Source organism: Trachemys scripta, chromosome 4 (genome assembly GCF_013100865.1).
Source record: "Trachemys scripta elegans isolate TJP31775 chromosome 4, CAS_Tse_1.0, whole genome shotgun sequence".
In the NCBI taxonomy this organism is placed as follows: domain Eukaryota; kingdom Metazoa; phylum Chordata; order Testudines; family Emydidae; genus Trachemys; species Trachemys scripta.
In genome coordinates, this window is record NC_048301.1 from 139,383,252 (window position 1) to 139,403,043 (window position 19,792).

Genomic DNA, 19,792 nt, shown 5'->3' on the forward strand with positions numbered 1-19,792 from the left:
AGCAACAGATGTATAGCGTAAGCGTAATATTCTTTTAATGATGGTTTAGTGTATAGGGCAGTATATAGGGTTAGTATGTGTATGCTTTAAGTATGTGTGTGTGGAAGCAGAGAAAGAACTGACAGGAAGGGGATTGCAATGCATGATGGTTTGTTAGCAAGAGTCAGGCTAACTGTAACCCTAATAACGTGAGATTTGTAGAAGCGAGGATTGTGTGAGGCGAGTGGGAAAGAACTGTGTGAGAAGTGTTTCGACCTTGTGTAGATAATGTGTAAACAATATGGAATGTAGACTAAGAGTCTATATTAGTGAGAAAAACAAGATAGCAGAATGACATGTATAAACAAAATGCTGCCGTTGCTTTTCATTGTCTGTAACAAAAGGTATAAACGCTTGCTGTAATTGTTTACCTGAGAAGAGACCTGCCTAGGAGGGGGAGACCCTGTGTCCTAGTGCACTCTCTTCCTTTACACAGCTGTTAAAGAGAATAAAGTTTCTGATTTGCTGTACCCAAACAAAGAGTGAGAACTCTGTTATTCTCCGACATGTGTGTTTTAAGTATACTTACAGCAGCGGCTAGTGGGGAGGGAGGCTAAGTGGGCACCACCCTAAGGGGGCCACATGACCTCCCCACATTACCTGTCCCTGCCAGACCCCTAGCCCAGGGGCCGTGACCTCCCACATGACTTCTCCCCACCCCATCCCTAGCCCGGGACCCCCACGCTCTCCCCATCCTGCATGTTTCCCCCCGGCCCCATCCTTCCTTATCCGAGACCGGGGAGTTATTCCGGTTCCGGGCCCTGAGATCTGGCACTGGGTCAGGCAGCACGGCTATGCAGCTGCGTACTTTGGCCAGCCCTGCCCCCGGAGCTCAGGCAACGGGCTGGGGGCAGCACATGGCCTTTGATGAGACCGCTATGTGGCACAAGTGAATACATATATAAACTTTAAAGTAATTTAAGATCTGTTGTCAGTAATTTGTTGCAAACTGTCTACTTGCAATGAATTGCTTTGCTTAAAATCACTTGCTATTGTAGTTTAAGTGCTCTTTAATTTGCAATATGGGATTTGTGTCTCAGGGACACCATAATGGAAGATGCTTTAGCCAAACACAAGTTGTTGGGCTCTATACAGAGGTAATACATTGAAATGTCATGGCCTGTGTTATGCACATGTTATAGCTGATTGACTGGTCTCTTCTGGCCTTAATATCTATGAATTTCTGAAGCCCTTTTCTGATCTGTAGTGGGCCTGTGCAGATGCACAGCCAATGGGAGAAGAGCTTATTGAGAGCCAATCAGGGCTCAGGTTGGAGACAGCCAATCGGGGCCAGGCTCAGCCCTATAAGAAGGCTGCTCAGGGAGAGATCAGTCTGTCTGTTCCAGGCCTTTGACAGGGGGAAGGTCTGTCTCTAGAGTGGGGAGACTAGAACTGTGGACAGCGCAGTGCTGGCCAGGCTCAGGGAGCTCTAGCCTGAGGCCTACTAGGCTGCAGGCCCTGAAGGGAAGGGCCTAGGGGGTGCAAGGGGCTGTAGGGGAAGTGGACAGACGGAGGGGAGAGAAGGAGGACAGTGAGGCTGCTGCCAGAGGGTCCCTGGGCTGGGACCCAGAGTAGAGGGTGGGCCTGTGTCCCTCCCTTACAGTACACCCAGCTATTGGCCATAGGGAGTGGCTATTATAGACCACGCCAGATCCCTGACAGGAGGGATTAGACTTTGGGGTGTGTGGTTGACTACGGTGGCTGGACATAGAGACTGCTGATTGACCCCCATGTGTGGCCCCCCCAAAGGGGGTGTGGAAGCACTAATTGGTGAAGAAAATTCCCTTCTGCACAAAATAGCATCTTATAATAACCCTTAGGAATGAGTAAATACAGCTGTCACTAGTGTTCAGCACTAACAACAAAAGCATAAATTCCTTAGTTAAAATATTTGTGGTATAATTAACAGCTTTTTTGCTTATTTTACAATTTCAGAATCAAAGTAAACAAATGCAACATATATCAATTGAGTAAATGTCATCTCACTAACGGTGAACTATGGATCTTCATTACTCTGGAGGTAAAGTCCATTCACAGAAAATTTCTAAAGTGTGATCCTCAGCTGTTTCCACAGGAATTTCTGTGCATGATGGCATTAAATTTGAGAGAAAACAAAATGTATTTGGGGTGTATATTAAAGTACTGCACTATATCTTATAAGTGCATTGACTGTTCAGAAAAAGAAATATCCCTAGGCCAGATAAATCCTTTGTCTTCCCTCTCTAACTCCTTTCCATGTAACTTGTTAAAATAGTGTTCTCAGTAGAGAACATCAAAATGATTTGAATAAACATAAACATTAGCACTTACTAAAGCAAAGGTGCTGTCATTACAGGTACAAAACTGTTAAGATGACATACAACACTGGAAACCATTTTGTACCTTTCCAAAAACTTGATCAAACCAAGAGTTGGCATTTCTGTGATGGAATTCTGGAATTAAAAAGGAAAGGAAGTGGAGATATTATAGCACAGATGAAGAGTTCTCTAAGTAACTTGAAAAGTAATGTATACCAAGCCACACTACTACTGTGCAACTCCCACAGCAATATTAGGGTGACTAGACAGCAAATGTGAAAAATCGCTACATGGGGTGGGGGGTAATAGGAGCCTATATAAGAAAAAGACCCCAAAATCAGGGCTTTCCCTATAAAATCAGGACATATGGTCACCCTAAGCAATATTAAAGAGTGGTTTAACTAGGTGTGTGTGTGGGTGTGTGTTCCCTTAAGTTGTTTGGGAGACCTCTGATGGTACTTACTGTGATCTGTGTTTTAGAAGTCATCTGAAATCAGTCTAACCATAGTGTACACTAAGCTAGGCCTTATATGTTTGTATGTAAATAAGAAACATGGTTCTGGGGGAACAATTGTGTGATAGCTTCTTCATAGAATTCTTGTGCACCATGCAAAAGATGTGACACTAATTATAACATTTTAGATATTTATACAACAATTAAATAAGTTCTGATACATTTAGCTTCTCTCTTGTTCTTAATTTGTCTAAGAATAAAGCAGGGTTAGTCCTACAGACTTCTTAAATTGTAACCGTTGTCCATATAAACAATGTAAAAACATTACATCTGGATCTGCCACAATTTGGTTGACCATTGTTTTTGGCTGATTTCTTCTCTCCCCCCCCCCCCCCCCCCCCCACATGTGGTATGACTAGTGTCAAATCAGATACAAAATAGAAAGTGGGGTATGATATTTGCAGCACGTAGCCTAGACAGAGAATTTCACCTCTGGAAATTCTCTGGTCTCACCTTAATGGCACAAGTTACAAAGCCCCCAAGAGTATTTTATTACTTATGGCCACTCACATCCCAGTTCCAGATCTGAACAATTATTAAATAATGTATTAATTTACTAATAGACACTGTTATGAATCTCANGTGCGCGATCGGCAGCTATGGAGCATGTGCAGTAGGGGGTAACAGACCAGTCAGTTAAGCAGCTGGTTGGTCGGCAGCCACTCGTCCTGGTCGTACCTTGTTTTAAAGGTCAGAGCTGCCAATCCGAATTCTGGGGTAGTGGTCAAGACTGAGCATGTGCAAGTGAGGGAACTGTTTCTAAAAATAGGTAGATACAGAGGTACAATGTAGCATAACCATAAAGGCCAGTTGCCAGCAATAGTTTCGAAATCCGGAGGCTAGGTCTGAAAAGGAGAGCGGCGTGCAGGAAGAGCCGGGAAGCCAGCGAGAGAAGCCAAAGAAGACCTGCGGCAGAGATAGAAAAGAAAGCTGGAGCAGGGCAGAGCTGACTGAGCAGGAATTGAACAGCAGCCACGGCAGTGATTTGACTTTTAAAAGAAAACAGCAACAGATTTATAGCATAAGCTTAATATTCTTTTAATGATGGTTTAGTGTATAGGGCAGTATATAGGGTTAGTATGTGTATGCTTTAAGTGTGTGTGTGTGTTTTAAGTACACTTATAGCAGCAGCTAGTGGGGAGGGAGGCTAAAGGCACCACCCTAAGGGTGCCACGTGACCTCCCCACGTGACCCCTCCCCGCCTCACCCCTAGCCTGGGGACCAGGATCTCCCCACGTGACTCCTCCCAGCCCCATCCTTAGCCCAGGACCCCCACGCTTTCCCCATCCTGCCCTTCCCCCGCCCCGGCCCCATCCTACCATACCTGGGGCCGGGGAGGTACCCCAAGTCCGACCCCTGAGCTCTGCGCTGGGCCAGGCTGTGCGCCCACGCAGCTGTGTGCTCTTGCCGGTCCCACCCCCAGAGCTCAGACAGGGGGCCGGGCAGTGCAGCCACAGTGTGCTCCGGCTGGCCCCAGGCTCTGGGAGTGGGCTGGGCAGCGCAGCCACGCGGGTGTGTGCTTTGGTCGTCCCCGGAGCTCGGACAGTTGGCCAGGGGCAGCACGCTGCCCTCGGTGCAGCACCAGTGTATAGATATATAAATTTTAAAGTAATTTAAGATCTGTTGTCAGTGATTTGTTGCAAACTGGCTACATGCAATGAATTGCTTTGCTTAGAATCATTTGAACTATATGCTATTGTAGTTTAAGTGCTCTTTAATTTGCAATATGGGATTTGTGCCTCGAGGATTTTTCTGCCTTAATTAGGAGTTTTAGGATGCACTTTATTGGGGATTATTTATATTAATTAATATTAGTTATATTAATCAGATACTTTGTTTTGAAAAGAATACTGCCTATGCCAATTACATTATCAGAAGGTTATATCCGTGAGCTTTAGTGTTTCCTTAACAACCCCAGGAACTTTTACCTCACTAATAACAGACTAAGGGGGGAATAGGTGGCTTATAAAGAAGTGCCCCAAAAGCCATTTTTTGGGGTAACAGTAACCCTGTATTGTCAGTTATGGCAGTTGGACGTGGAGTTGGGAAATAAATACAGCCCTGTATGCAGAGGAGGGGTGGGGGGGAAATGGCTCCCACATAAAGTAGCTTCACTAATAAACATTTGTATCCAGGGTCAGTACCTGAAAACCTACTTTCTCCCCCCTTGAAATATTCCTCCTATAAAGGCAAAAAAAGAACCGATGGCTGGAAGTGGAAGAAAGACTACTTCAAACTGAAAATAAGAACAAATTTTCTACAGTGAGGGTGATCCACCACTGGGACAAACTCCCAAGGGAAGTGATGGATTCTCCAGCTCCCGATGTCTTCAAAACCTGTCGGATCACCTTTATGGAAGATGCTTTAGCCAAACACAAGTTGTTGGGCTGCATATTGGGGTAATATTGCAATATCATGGCCTGTGTTATGCAGATGATATAGATGATTGACTGGTCTCTTCTGGCCTTAATATCTATGAATTTCTGAAGCCATTTCCTGACCTTTCTGCACCTTTACCAACGTTCCCTCTCCATGTGGATGTTTGGTGCAGTAGTTGGTTGTGTCAAAATTACAGACCAGGAGAACATTTTATGGAGAGGCAGACACAGCATCAAATTATGCAGGAATTCTCTGCCGTAATTGGTGAAGAAAATTCCCTTCTGCACAAAACTGCATCTTATAATAAAACCCCTTGGAATGAGTAAACACAGGTGTCACTAGTGTTCAGCACTAACAACAAAAGCACAAATTCATTAGTTAAAATATCTGTAGTATAATAACTAGCAGCTTTTTTGCTTATTTTACAATTTCAGAGTCAAAGTGAACAAGTGCAACATATGTCAATTGAGTAAATGTCATCTCATTAATGGTGAACCATGCATTTTAATCATTACACTGGAGATTAAGTCCAATCACAGAAAAATTCTAAAATGTGACCTTCAGCTGTTTCCACCAGCAATTTCTGTGCATGTAAGTTGAGAGAAAACAAAATGCATTTGGGGTGTTATATTAAAGTACTGTACAGCACTGCATCTTTTCAGATACATTCTACGGCTGTTCAAAGAAAGAAATGTTCCTAGGCCAGATAAATACTTCATCTGCCCTCTCTTTAGCTCTTTTCAATGTAACTTGGATATAAGATTAATATTAAAAGTAGTGTTCCAAATATTGATTAGTTCAGTAGAAAACATCAAAGTGACTTGAATAAACATTAGCACTTATTAAAGCAAAGGTGCTGTCATTACAGGCACAAAACTGTTAGGATGACACAACACTGGGAAGCATTTTGCACGTTTCCTAAAAACTTGATCAAACCGAGAGTTGGCATTTCTGTGATGGAATTCTGGAATTTAAAAGGAATGGAATTGGAGATATTATAGCACAGATGAAGAGTTCTCCAAGTAACTTGAAAAGTAATGGATACCAAACCACACTACTACTGTGCAACTGTCCCAGCAACATTAAAGACTGATTTAACTAATTGTAGTGGGTATGGGAATAGGGTTGAATTATCCCTTTAAGTTGTTTGTGAGCCCTCTGATGGTACTTACTGTCGTCGATGTTTTAGAAGATATCTGAAATCAGTCTGACCACAGTGTGCACTAAGTTAGGTCTTGTATGTTTGTATATAAATAATAAACATATTTTTGGGGGCCAATTGTATCTGATAGTTTCTTCATATAATTTTTGTTGTGCACTATGGAAAAGACGTGACACTAATGATAACATTTTAGATATTTATACAACTATGAAATAAGTTCTGATAAATGTAGCCATTTTGCCTGTTCTTAATTTGTCTAAGAAGGAAGCAGGGTTAGTCCTCCAGACTTCTTAAATTGTAACTGTTGTCCATATAAACTATGTAAAAACATTAAATCTGGATCTGCAACAATTTGGTTGACCATGGCTTTTGGTTGATTTTTTTTTTCATGTATGTAGTATCGCTACTGTCAAATCAGATACAGAATAGAAACTTGGGTCTGATATTTAGCAGAGTGTAGCCCAGACATGGAATTTCACCTCTGGGAATTATCTTCTCTCACCTTAATGGCACTTAGAATATCCCAAAAAGTATTTTCTTACTTACAGCCATTCACATCAGTGGCGTGGCCAGGGTTGCAGCCGAGGAGGAGCGGTGGCGAAAAAAGGTGCCAGTCCTTCGGTGGCATTTCGGCGGCCCTGCGCATGCACCGAAATGCTGCCGAAAGATGGAGCGGCGCATGCACAGGGCCGCCCCACTTCCCCATCCAGAGCGCTGTCCGGGGCACCGAGACCTCCGGCAATGCTCTCAGGGCTGGAGTCCCGGCGGGAGCGCTGGGAGCCGGCCACCCCGCGGCCCCATTCCACTGGCTGTCTGGAGCGCTGGGAGCCGGCCAGCCTGCAGCCCCGTTCTGCCAGCCGGCCGGAGCGCCACTTTTGGGGAATGTGGGATCAGGGGAAGCGGCCGCTTCCCCTGAACCCCGCTAGCTACACTACTGATTCACATCCCAGTTCCAGATATGAATAATTATTAAATAATGTATTAATTTACTAATAGACACTGTTATGAATCTCAATCCATATTGATTCTGGTGAAATGTTTGAAAAGGCGTCTCTCACCCCGATGAATTACTAAGAAATGTTTTTTTGAACGGGGGGGGCTGGAACTCAGGGCGCTGGGGGGGCAGGAGCGGCAGCACCCCTGGTTTGAAGTGGTTTCCATCCTACACAGGGTGTCCAGCCCCCCCTATAACATTGTTCCAATACCCGCCCTTGCAGCAGGGAGGGGAGGGACCGGGAGCCGCCAACAAACAGGGAACCGACTTCACCTCGTCTCCCCTAGTGGCTCCCTCTGCAACTCGCTTCCCCGCCCGAGCTGCTTAAGGGTTAAACCCACAGAGCTCCGAGTCCTCCACAGCCTAGACACGCCCAGGAATTGCTGCGGGGGGGGGGGGCAGGGGCCGAGCCCGGCCCGAGCTGCGCGTGCGGAGCGAGCCCCCTCTGCAGGCTGCAGCCCCAGCGCCCGGCGCGGTGAGCGGGGCCCGGGGAGGGAAATCGCCGCCTGGGGAGGGAGCTGCTGGGACCGGAGAGACCCCCCCGGGGGCCGGTTTGTGCAGCGGTCGGAGCCCGGCAGGGTCCGCGCCCCAGCCCGCGACAGCCCGACCGACCCTCCTGCTCGCTGCTGGGGGCGGGCGGGCCCCTTCCCCGGGGCGGTGCTCCGGGGGCTGCCGGGTCCTTCCCCCTTCCCGCAGAGCAGGCACCGGCCGGCGCTGGAGGCGGGGCTGGGGGGGCAGGTCCTGGCTGACAGGTCCTCTGGCCTGTGCTGCTGGGGCTGTGAGCAGCCTGCTCGGGAGAGCGGGGTCGGGGCCAGGCGGGGGCCGCTGCACACACTGGCAATGGGAGGCGCTGGGGGAGGCTGAACGGAGTCCCTGGGGACCGCGGGGGAGGGAGGTTCCTTGTCCGACTGCCCCATCGGGCAGCGTGTTGGGGATTCAACCAGAGCCCTCCGGAGCTGAAAGCCTGGGCTGCTACTGCTGGAGCCACAGCTCTCTGGCTGGGGCGCCCAGGGTGTGTGTAGGGGACAACTAAAACCTGCAGCCGGGCTGTGCCAGCTGATATGGCTCAGCCTAGGGGCAGTTTAATTGCGGTGCAGACATTTGGGCTTCTGCTGGAGCCTGGACTTTACGACCCTGCTCTGTGTAGCTCAAGAACAAATACATTCGGTCCAATAAGAGAGATTACCTCCCCCACCTTGTCTCTGTCATATCCTGGGAACAAAACAGCTACAACAGTGTAACCCTAATTTACGCCCAAGAAAGAGAGCAAGCCCAGGGAGGGAGCGACTGGGGAGCAAACCAACCCTGTACTCACCCCACAATGCCACTCCAGTGCCCCACCCACACCCCGCAGTAGTGGCTCCAGCAGGGTCCTGTGGGGCTGGCTGGGCCCAGGTGCCCTGCTCTGGGCATTGCATTATGGCTGAAGGGGCTGCAGTGCTACTCAGGTTCAATATGCCCAGCCCTCCGGCATGGTGACAGAGGGTCAGGTGTACAGGCTAAATGTAAGTCAGGCTGGGATCTGGTGCTCCGGGCTGCTGCGACACTCACTGAGGTTTGGACTTCAGCAGTGGTACAACTCTTTGTGATAGGATACAACACCCACCACAGGGGGCCAGGCTCAGCTCCCAGAGCCACCACTGTAGGGTGAGTCACAGACACAGAAAACACTGTCCATTACTTCTTTTACACTGCGAAAAACCTGCACCCATAGTAATGGTACAAATTTTCAAACCCCCCAGGGCCCTCCCAGTCCATGAACCACTGTACATCTGCCTTACCAGCAACAGCTATTCCTCTATCAGTGTTTTTAACTTTGCCATGCTGAGTTGGGTTGTTTGTCCTTTCAGATGTCGGTGACGTTTGAGGATGTGGCCATGTATTTCTCCCCAGCAGAGTGGGCGCTGCTGGGCGAGGAGCAAAGGCAACTTTACAGACATGTCATGTGGGAAAATTACCAGGCTCTGGTCTCGTTAGGTGAGGAGCTGTGTGTGTGAGATCAGGGCCCCAGTGCACTGGGTGCTGCACAGAGACACAGTAACTGAGATAGAGCATTGGTCTGAGTGGTTGGGTGGAGAGGTGTCGGTGGGGTTTGAAGGAGGGGCGCATGGGTGTGGATGGATACAGGCATTTTTAATTGCGCAGAGCAGCCCTTTCAGGGGGAGACAAGGTGGGTGAGGCAATATCTTTCATTGGGCCAACTTCTGTTGGTGAGACAGACAAGCTTTTGAGCCACACAGAGCTCTTCTTCAGGTCTGGGAAAGGAAAGCTTCTCTCTCTCACCAACAGAAGTTGGTCCAGTAAAAGATATTACCTCACTCACCTGGTCTCTCATATCCTGGGACTGATACGTCTACAACTACACTGCATATCTTCAAGAGGAGATCCTTCCACCCATAGTCACTACTGCTCCACAGTTTAATGCAAGAGAATCTTGGCTCTTGTAGTTCCCCAGACAGCACATGAGCAGAAAAGGGCCATGTGTTCTGCAGGCCTACAGGGTGAAAGGCCAGCCAACACCACAGTTAAGGGGAAAGACAGACTGGGTTTATCTATGCTGGTATAAAAGACCCACGGCTCAGCCGTGGTTTGCCCGGGTCAGTTGACTCAGGATGTGGGACTCAGACTGGGGGGCTAAAAATGGCAGTGTATATGTTCATGCTCGGGTTGGAGCCCGACCCTGCTGCAGTCCTCAGGGGAGTGGGGGCAGGGCTTGGGCATGGTGGGGGTGGAGCAGGGACAGGGGTTTTGGGAAGGAGTGGAGTGGGGGTGGGGCTGGGGTGGAGCAGGGTGGAAGAGGCGGGCCTGGGGTAGAGCATGAGCAGGGGAAGAGGCAGAGCAGGGGCTGGAGCAGCATGTAGCTGTGTAGGACACCAGGAAATTTGGTGCCCCAAATTTCCTGGTGCCCTATGCAGCTGCGTACTTTGCATATAGGTAGGGATGGCCCCATCTGGGACCCTCCCTCCAAATATCCACTCAGCAATTTTGCAGTCCCACAGCACAGGCCCCTCAAGCCCAAGTCATCTGATCTGGGCCAGGTACAGGTGTTTAATTCCTAGGTAAACATATCCACAGGAGGGAGGGGGATGCTGGGCCATAGTAGAGTAACTTTCCTAGGACAAGAAGAAATATCCAGCTTTTGCCACATGTGTTTCCCCCCAATCCCGTCAGACACCGCAGTCCTCTCCATCTGCCCTTTCCACAGGTGCCAGGTTGTTTGCAACTCAATATCCCGCCACTGCCAGGCACCAGGAGTTTTGACCATAAGCTGCAGTTCATGTTTCCATGGAAATCAGTTGCCTATTAGCCTTCATAATTAGCTCATAGCCTAATTGGCACAAACATTTCATATGGAGCTGCACAGTGTTCTTAGAAGTTCTTAGCGGTGATGCTTTTCTCTAAACAGGAATCCAAATCTCCAAGCCAGTGGTGATCTCCAGCATAGAGCGAGGGGAAGAGCTGTGTGCCCAGGGTCCCACAGAAGATGAAGATGAGGACATCCTGAGAGGTACCCGCCCAGGTGAGGAAGGAGTTAAAGTGTTGTACAGGGAACAAATGAGTAGCTTGAAGGCAGCTGGAATCCTGATAAATTTTGGCCAAGTGACAATACATCCGGGAATGTTAGTTTTTTAGTCTAATGTTTAGGCTTTTTTAGAACAGTATCTCATTCAATTTGTGATCCACTATAACCGTCACATTATTTTCTGCTGTACTGCTGCCAAGCCAGTTATCCCACATTTTCTAGTTGTGCATCTGATATTTTCTTCCTAAGCGAACTACTTTGTACTTGTGTTTCTTGAATTTCATCTTGTTGATTTCGGACCAATTCTCCACTTTGTCAAGATCATTTTGAATTCTAATCCTGTCTACCAGAGTGTTTGTAACCCCTCCCTGGCTGTCTGAATCATTGACCAAGCAGCACTTGGGAATCTCCCTTCCCAGTTCAGGCCCAGTAGGGACCCAACATTGTTCCATTGCTTTTGTGGGCTCTCAGTTGACATTAATAAGGGATTTCCTTATTACTCCCCAGGACTGGTTGGGAGGCAACATCATCTTGTGGGAGTGAGGAGACCTGGACTCTATTCCTTACTCTGCCAATGAGTTGCTGGTTGAACTTGGACAATATTGTATTAATTCATATAGACTATATGGGCCCAAAGAGACAAAGGTGTTAACATGACACTGTTATGGCCAACATTAAAGAGTGTTAAATAAGGTTTGGGGTTTGGAATACAGAGACAGAAGCCAGCGTAGTACCATGGAAAACACCACAAAAATTTCTGTCTATTCTTTTATTAAAGATACAGAAAAAGAAGGAAAAAGAGTTAAGGCATTTGAAATGTCAGGTATGACCTACGGACTCTTATTTTGACAATGTCCCTTGTTGCCTTTCTCTTTACCCTTAATTCTTTAGACAAAAGGCCTCTATTTGAAAGTCTTTTAGATGGTATTAAAGATAGTAATAGCTGTCCTTTTGGGGAAAAGAGAAGCAGCTAGTTGAAATGGGCTGGAGTTGTTATTAAAATCCGATCCCATTTCCTTGGAGACAAAACCCACTCAAGATGGAAGAGGAAAGAACAGCAAAGATAGAACATGTGACTTTTGACTTGGGTTTACTCTTACTTGCCGCTTCACGTTGGGAGAAACACAGGCACAGCACATGGTCTGATCAGCCAATTGGAGACCTGCCTGGCAAACCTGTCGAGCGTTAGTCTGTTCTGGACAATGTGTTTGGCTGCCTCTTTGATCACAGGCTTACAGCAAGGTTGCAAACTATGCAGTTTTGGCCACCTAAGCCAGACTCTTGTTTGCTAGAAGGCAAAGGGAGAAAAATAAGAAAGAGAAGAAATATGGTGGGGAATGAAAAGGAATTCATGGGAGTTAAGAGGGTCAGGGGGACAAAAATCTCACATTCCAGGTGATTTTGGGGAGTTAGCCAGAACTGGTAACGGTGGCAATATCCTCCGGCTCCCTTTCTCTGGTGCAGTCTTGTTAAGACATCTCTTAGGATAAGGATGAAGAAGTTCTGGGATCCCAAAAGAGGTTCAGGGTGGCAGCATGATGGTATCGCTCACCACAGAAGTTGTTGGCATGCTCCTGCTGTTGCTGTTTTTTCAGTCAGCAAGGATTGCATTCAGTCCTGCTCCTTTATTTTCCCCAGAAAGTGTTTTATTTTGAGAATCCCCAAAAGGAAGTAATGGACAAAATAGCCCAGCCCCTCATTGTTTTTCTGCCAGTTAGGCCTAAATTAAACTCAGTCATTTTGGTTCGTTAATGTCCAGTTCCACACTTCTCTTGTTTACAGCCATCATTTTAACACTGTCCTTGAATTGCATTATAGGCCTCTTTTGTTTGGACCAATTCCGTTGTCTTGTTTATATTTTGCACTTTTTCCCCTCAACATTTATTGTTGTAGGATATTGTAACACTTTATAAACTTTCTCACAGTTTTTACAGTTATACGGCCAATTAGGGTAAATTTATGGGGCCCAAGTATTACAACAGCAAGTTACTCCTTTGACTCAGGCTCTCTCCCTCCCTTTGTGTATTTAGTATATAAGCTCTTCAACATCAGGGCGATCTCTCTGTAATTTTGTGCAGCACCTGGTGCTATGGAACCAAGATCTCAGTTGCGCTACCACAGTACAAAGTAACTGTCGAGTCCCAAATAGCTTCCCCTCTTGTGCATTGTGGAACCTACAGTCCAACAGTGACCATAAATGAGTAATTTACAGTGCAGGGGGAAGGGCTTCTCTCAGTGATATTCATTCGGTCTATGTGCTGTCAACCAAAGACCTTTTGTCTTCGTGCAGGGTTTCCAGATGCAGAAGAAACCTGGGACTGGCCAGCAATTGAAAGCTCCTTGGGCTTCTTCCTCACCCAAAGCTCTTCCCCTGGAGCAGGTAGGGAACCAGCTCTGCCCTTTGCATCAATGGGAGCTGGAGAGCTCATTTCAGGAATTGTCCATCAGCTGCAAACTCTCCCCTCACAGAGCATTACAATAGGGATTGAAGCCCAAACATGAGAAGTGCTACAGCTCCTCACCCTGACATCCCCCTAGAAACTCCATCTCTCCCCTTACGCAAATTCCCCCAGTCTCTTCTCCTCCCCCATTTTCCATAGAACATGGAGCCATTGGGATCCCATCACAGTGTGAGTTTTCCATGTGTGTCCCTTGGGAGAGGGGTGTCAGTGCTGGTGAGTGGTGATGCTGTTCTCCCCACTGAGATGGGCCTCAGAGTAGGGAGAGAATTGTGGGGGCTGATTTTCACATTTACTTGGGGGGCTATTATCAGGGCCTATGAGACACTGACCTTCTCTTCCTTCCCCAGTGCTGGGACCCCTGGGAGTTTGGCCTCGTGCACTCAAGTGACCATGGTCAGCCCTATTCTAAGGGGAGGGGTGTGGAGCGTTCTCAGGCACATCCCCCTGCTGGGAATGTTAGTGTTTTCCCTTTGTGAGCAGCACAAGAAATAACATCTGTACTCTCTTCCCCACCAAGTAGGGGCGAGGAACCTGATCAGGGCTGAAGGGCATACACCTGAGGAAGGGTATGGCAACCTGGAGCCATTCAGGCCTTTCCCAGGGACATCAGGAAAGAACCATTCCAAGAAATCTGAACGGGGAAGACACCACAAGACGCCACAAAGGCAGAGGAAAAATCTGACCAGGAAGGAGCCAGAAACCTCAAGAGGCCATCAGAGGAGATCCAGACCATATCTAAGGCCTCCTGCAGAGGGAAAAGCTGAGCCCAGAAAGAGCCTATATACCTGCCGTGTGTGCAAAGAAGAATTCAAGGTGCAGAGAGACCTGATAAGCCACCACTGGATGGTTCATAGGAGACAGGAACTGTATCACTGTAGCGAGTGTGGGGAGAGCTTTAGGAGAAAGAAGGAGTTCAGAGCACATGGGAAAGCTCACAGAAAGAAGAGAGACCATCCCTGTATTGAATGTGGGAAGATATTCCACCAGTTATCACATCTCATTGCCCACCGGAGAATACATACGGGAGAGAGACCCTATCACTGTGCTGAGTGCGGAAAAAGATTCTTCCATATATCAGCTCTTAACATCCACAAGAGAGTCCACTCAGGAGAGAGACCCTTTGTCTGCGCTGAGTGTGGAAAGAGATTTATGGATTCATCAACATTTCGTAATCATCAGGCAATCCACTCAGAAAAGAGACCCCATTGCTGTAACCAATGTGGGAAAGGCTTCAAAGTTATATCAAGTCTTACTAGACACCTGAAAATCCACAGCGAAGAGAGACCCTTCTTGTGCCACGAGTGTGGGAAAAAATTTTGCCTACGAGAACATCTCATTAGACATCAGAGGATCCACACTGGGGAACAGCCCCATTCCTGTGCTGAGTGTGGGAAAAAATTCAGTCTCCTTCAAAGTCTCAGGAGACACCAGGAAATCCATAGTACGGGGAGACTCCATCGCTGTGCTGAGTGTGGGAAAATATTCCGTCATCCAGAAAATCTCTCTAGACACCAGAGAGTCCACACTGGGAAACTCCATCGCTGCACTGACTGTGGAAAAGGCTTTGTCTATATACATCATCTCAAGAGCCACCAGAGAATCCACACTGGAGAGAAACCTTATTGCTGCACTGAGTGTGGGAAAAGTTTCACCCAATTGTCAGGCCTCACCAACCACCAGAGAATCCATTCAGGAGAGCGACCCTATCCCTGCACTCAGTGTGGGAAATGCTTTGCTCACTCATCATCTCTCACTGAACATCTGAAAATCCATTCAGGAGAGCGACCATATTCCTGCATTCAGTGTGGGAAGCACTTTGCTCGCTCATCATCTCTTACTCAGCATCAGAGAACCCACCCAGGAGAGCGACCATATTCCTGTGCTCAGTGTGGGAAGCGCTTTGCTCGCTCATCATATCTTACTAAACACCAGAGCACCCACTCAGAATAGAGACTCCTGACCTTGGTGTTTAATGGAGAGAACCTCTTCAACCTCTCACTTCACCCTGTTCCCAAAGTCTGTAAGAGAGGGAGAACTTGCTCCCACTCTGAAATGTTCCACCCTTCACTAAGGAGACATGAGTTTAGGTGCTGGATTTGTTAAAATAATTTGCATGGTCCTGGAGATGGGAGCATTAACCCTAGAGGTACTGAAACATTCCATTGTGTTCATTATGGGCTGCAGCTAAGAGGGAGATGACTAGAGCCAAGACTGCACTGTGGAGGTCCTGGTTTCTCTCAAGCTGTTTGTTCACTGCAGCTCCCACCCTCGAAGGGTCCACAAATTGAATTAATTATTTTATTTTTTCTATTTGGAAAAAGAAATAATGGGTAAAGAGTCTGGCAGAGACTGAAAAGGAGCTTTCGTCTCCTGAGGTAATGAAAGGCTGTGACATCCCCTGTGTGCCCCTCATAGTACTGAATCAAAAGGAAGGTTGTTTTGATTTGGCTTTGAGAGAAAATTATGAAGCAAGCTGTCCTGATAGTTGGCTTCACGCATAATGCACCCAGTGCCCTGTCTTCACACCTAATTGCCAGGCAATTAATACTGGCTAGGACTGGAAGGTTGGAGATTGGAGTTTCCGGATCAACAAACAGCATGCCGTTCGGTTATGGACTGCCTTCTTTATCATCTTGATGGTACATGCAAATACTTGACAGCTATGGATACTGCTGTCATGATTAGCGTGACTACATCACTTACCCATCATCTAATTCATTGTGCCATCAGAAGTCATAAAAAAGGCAAGGGCAGGGATGAGAGATATCAGTTACTTCCAGTTATAATGGCACTTTTTTTTTTTTAATAATTCAAATTTGTGTTCCTGGATGAGTTAGTGGCACTTTAATGCCACCTAGGGCTTGTCTACATAGAACTTATCACTTACCAGAACACTCATCCACATCCCTGCATGATGTAAAATATACCATCCTAAGCACTGGTGTAAACTGAGCTATGTTGATGAGAGAGCTTCCCTGCCAACATAGCTACCGCCTCTCATAGAGGTGGAGGTGTTATACTGACAGGCAAGCTCTCTCCCATTGGGTTAGAGTGTCTTGTATGCTAGTTTGGTGTCTTGAACACTATCAGGAGCTGTGGCACTTCTAGTGTACATTCGCCCTAACACTTAGGGCTTGTCTACACTGCCTGCTGGATCGTCGGGCAGCAATCGATCCAGTGGGGGTTGACACCGGTACTCCACCAGAACGGGGAGCGCAAGCGCAGTTGACGGGAGAGCGTCAGCTATAGACTTACCGCGGTGTCTTCACTTCGGTAAGTAGATCTAATTACGCTGACTTCAGCTATGCTATTCATGTAGTTGAAGTTGCGGTATCTTAGATCGACCCTGCGCGGTAGTGTAGACGAGCCCTGACACGTACCCGGATCTCAGCCTTGACATTAAGTGGCAAGGAGTGCAGGAAAATCTCTCTGGGCTCCTTTGCTCTACGTTGCAGGCTGGGACTCGGGTTTGCTGCTTGTTGTAAGTGTTTTCTGTAAATAAGTTGTGGAGTTGCTGTCCCAGCCCAGAGTGTGACATGGGTATGAAACAGCCAGGGGTCATGTGGCAGGCACAGAGGTGGGATCCTGCATGGGAACAGGCAGCCCAGAGAGCACTGTTTCAAGAGACAGACTCCTAAATAGAGAGGGAGAGAAACTAATTCCAGCAACATCCACAGATCAAACTGAGCAGCAGCATCGAGCCATTGTCTCCCCATTCCTCAAGCTGGAGTAATCTGTGGCCGTGTCTCTCTGTCGGAGGGCGATGATGAGATGGGACTTTCTGTCACTGTTGTCTCATCGTTCCTGGAGGGAATGAAATAATACAAGAGAAATATGAGTCTGAAATGGCTGCACTGTCATGTGTGTAAGTGAAGACCTGCAATCTTCCCTGCAGTGCTGATTCTTTTACGTTCCAGTCACTCTTGGGAGATGATGTTGGGGAGAAGCAGCCATCTTGCCTTCCTTTCTGGAGCTGGTTATGGTAGCTGCAGTTCAGCTCAGTTGTCTGCTTTTAACCATTATTTCTACTCAAGAAATGGGGGTGTTAGGATTCTAAACTAGTTAAAATCATCCAGAATACCCTGTGCTCATGCTAAACTTTATTGTACAAATTTACTAGTAGTTCAGTTGTTCTAACCTTTTTCCATTGAATATGTGGAATCTGTCAGACGCAAGATGTATGCTCTGTTAAGGTTTGCCAAATATGAACTGTGTGCTAGGTACAGTTGGGGCAAATATTTGCATGGTTTTATGCTACTTGTGTGCTATGGTCTACTGCCAGCTAAACTGTTGTGTGCATAATTAGATAAGAAAAGGTGTGTAAGGTCTGTGGAGTCTGGAATTTTCTGTCTTCTAAATCAGAAGAATACAAATATGAGCAAAACTGAGCTCATAGTTTAGAACAGACTGAAGAGATATCTGCTGCAAAACATTTCTCCAGAGTGGGTACATACTTACTTTTCTGTATTACTGTGACAGTCTGTACCTCTATGTTCACCCCTTCTCAGGATAATGATCAATTTTGTACAAAGCCTTTTGAAGTATCATTTGAAAACTCCTAATGTGCTTTACATTATTATCTTGTGAAAATATGGGAGGCAACATTCTATGCAAAGTTATATGATTCTACTGTATGATGTTACTTAGACATGTCACAGTTCTGGAGAAAACCCACAGACCAGTTCCTCAGAGCCAAAAAGGCAGACTGACCCCTCAGCCAAATATCAGCAAAATCGAATGGACTATCACCTGGTTAAGTGGCTGCTGTTTGGGTAGGGGAAAGGTTGTGAGTGAGAAATCTGCATTTTAACAAAGGAACAGCTTAAGGTTTCCATCTAGACCAGGGATTTCAAACTCAAATCACTTCCAATCAATAAATCTGTTGAGTCTGGTTATCTGACATTTCGACTCACTATGAAACTTTAAAGCAAATAGGAGTTATTGTGCCTCTCTCTCCTGCTGGTGAACCTGAGCTGTACTATGACTAACCTGCTTGAGGAGTACATGTTAGCTAAACAGTTTGCCAGCCCCAAATGGTTAAAACTCATGAGACAGTTCTAAAAAAAAATGAAAGTTGGAGGTTTTTACTTGCTTTAGGTTTCTGAGCGGTTAGGGTGCACTGGTTTCATGTTTTCAAGGTTTTCTCTGCTACCATGACGGTTAGAAACTTTTGTCATGAGAGCTGAAATTCTCCTGCCTTACAGTGTGTGTGTGTGTGTGTGTGTGTGTGTGTGTGTGTGTGTAGGGAAGGACTCAGGGGGTAGGGGAGGAGCAGGGATTTAGGTTGGAGAGAGGGGTGTGTGTGTGTGTGTGTGAGAGAGAGAGAGAGAGAGAGAGACTAGAGACAATTCTCCAGTCTCTGCGTTGTAGCTCTGATCTCCATTCTGAATAAGGAGAAGTCACTGCTCCCTGCGACGGCTGCTGTGGGCCCTGAGCAGGCTCAATAAGAACTTTGGATTTCTTCAGAAAAAAAAAGTTGCCCTGGCTGCTGGCAAAGAGCCAAGTGTGTGTGGATGTGTCTGTGCAGAATCACAGCTCGGGGGGGGGGGGGGGGGGGGGGGGGGGGGAAAAAAAAAGAGGGGGGGAAAAAAAAAACCCCCCCCCCCCCCCCCCCCCCCANGGCGGTGGAGGGGGGGGGGGGGGGGGGGGGGGGGGGGGGGGGAGTAAAAGGACAACAGGGAGCATGTGCGCGATCGGCAGCTATGGAGCATGTGCAGTAGGGGGTAACAGACCAGTCAGTTAAGCAGCTGGTTGGTCGGCAGCCACTCGTCCTGGTCGTACCTTGTTTTAAAGGTCAGAGCTGCCAATCCGAATTCTGGGGTAGTGGTCAAGACTGAGCATGTGCAAGTGAGGGAACTGTTTCTAAAAATAGGTAGATACAGAGGTACAATGTAGCATAACCATAAAGGCCAGTTGCCAGCAATAGTTTCGAAATCCGGAGGCTAGGTCTGAAAAGGAGAGCGGCGTGCAGGAAGAGCCGGGAAGCCAGCGAGAGAAGCCAAAGAAGACCTGCGGCAGAGATAGAAAAGAAAGCTGGAGCAGGGCAGAGCTGACTGAGCAGGAATTGAACAGCAGCCACGGCAGTGATTTGACTTTTAAAAGAAAACAGCAACAGATTTATAGCATAAGCTTAATATTCTTTTAATGATGGTTTAGTGTATAGGGCAGTATATAGGGTTAGTATGTGTATGCTTTAAGTGTGTGTGTGTGTTTTAAGTACACTTATAGCAGCAGCTAGTGGGGAGGGAGGCTAAAGGCACCACCCTAAGGGTGCCACGTGACCTCCCCACGTGACCCCTCCCCGCCTCACCCCTAGCCTGGGGACCAGGATCTCCCCACGTGACTCCTCCCAGCCCCATCCTTAGCCCAGGACCCCCACGCTTTCCCCATCCTGCCCTTCCCCCCCGCCTCGGCCCCATCCT

At 47.3% G+C, this 19,792-nt stretch overlaps 1 protein-coding gene across 5 annotated transcripts in view; it reads left to right on the forward strand.

Moving 5' to 3' along the window:
• The first annotated feature begins 7,507 nt into the window (after positions 1 to 7,507).
• Positions 7,508 to 19,792, forward strand: part of LOC117876253 (gastrula zinc finger protein XlCGF26.1-like) — a 25,692-nt gene continuing 13,407 nt past the window's right edge. Inside the window, exons 1-5 of one of the 5 annotated variants that reach the window (XM_034768214.1) lie at positions 7,508 to 7,860; positions 9,236 to 9,362; positions 10,792 to 10,905; positions 13,199 to 13,288; positions 13,888 to 16,615. In XM_034768214.1, coding sequence (XP_034624105.1) covers positions 9,236 to 9,362; positions 10,792 to 10,905; positions 13,199 to 13,288; positions 13,888 to 15,320 — 1,764 coding nt within the window. In that variant the 5' untranslated portion in view covers positions 7,508 to 7,860 and the 3' untranslated portion in view covers positions 15,321 to 16,615. The other 4 variants (XM_034768211.1, XM_034768216.1, XM_034768213.1 and 1 more) reach the window with 4 other exon arrangements.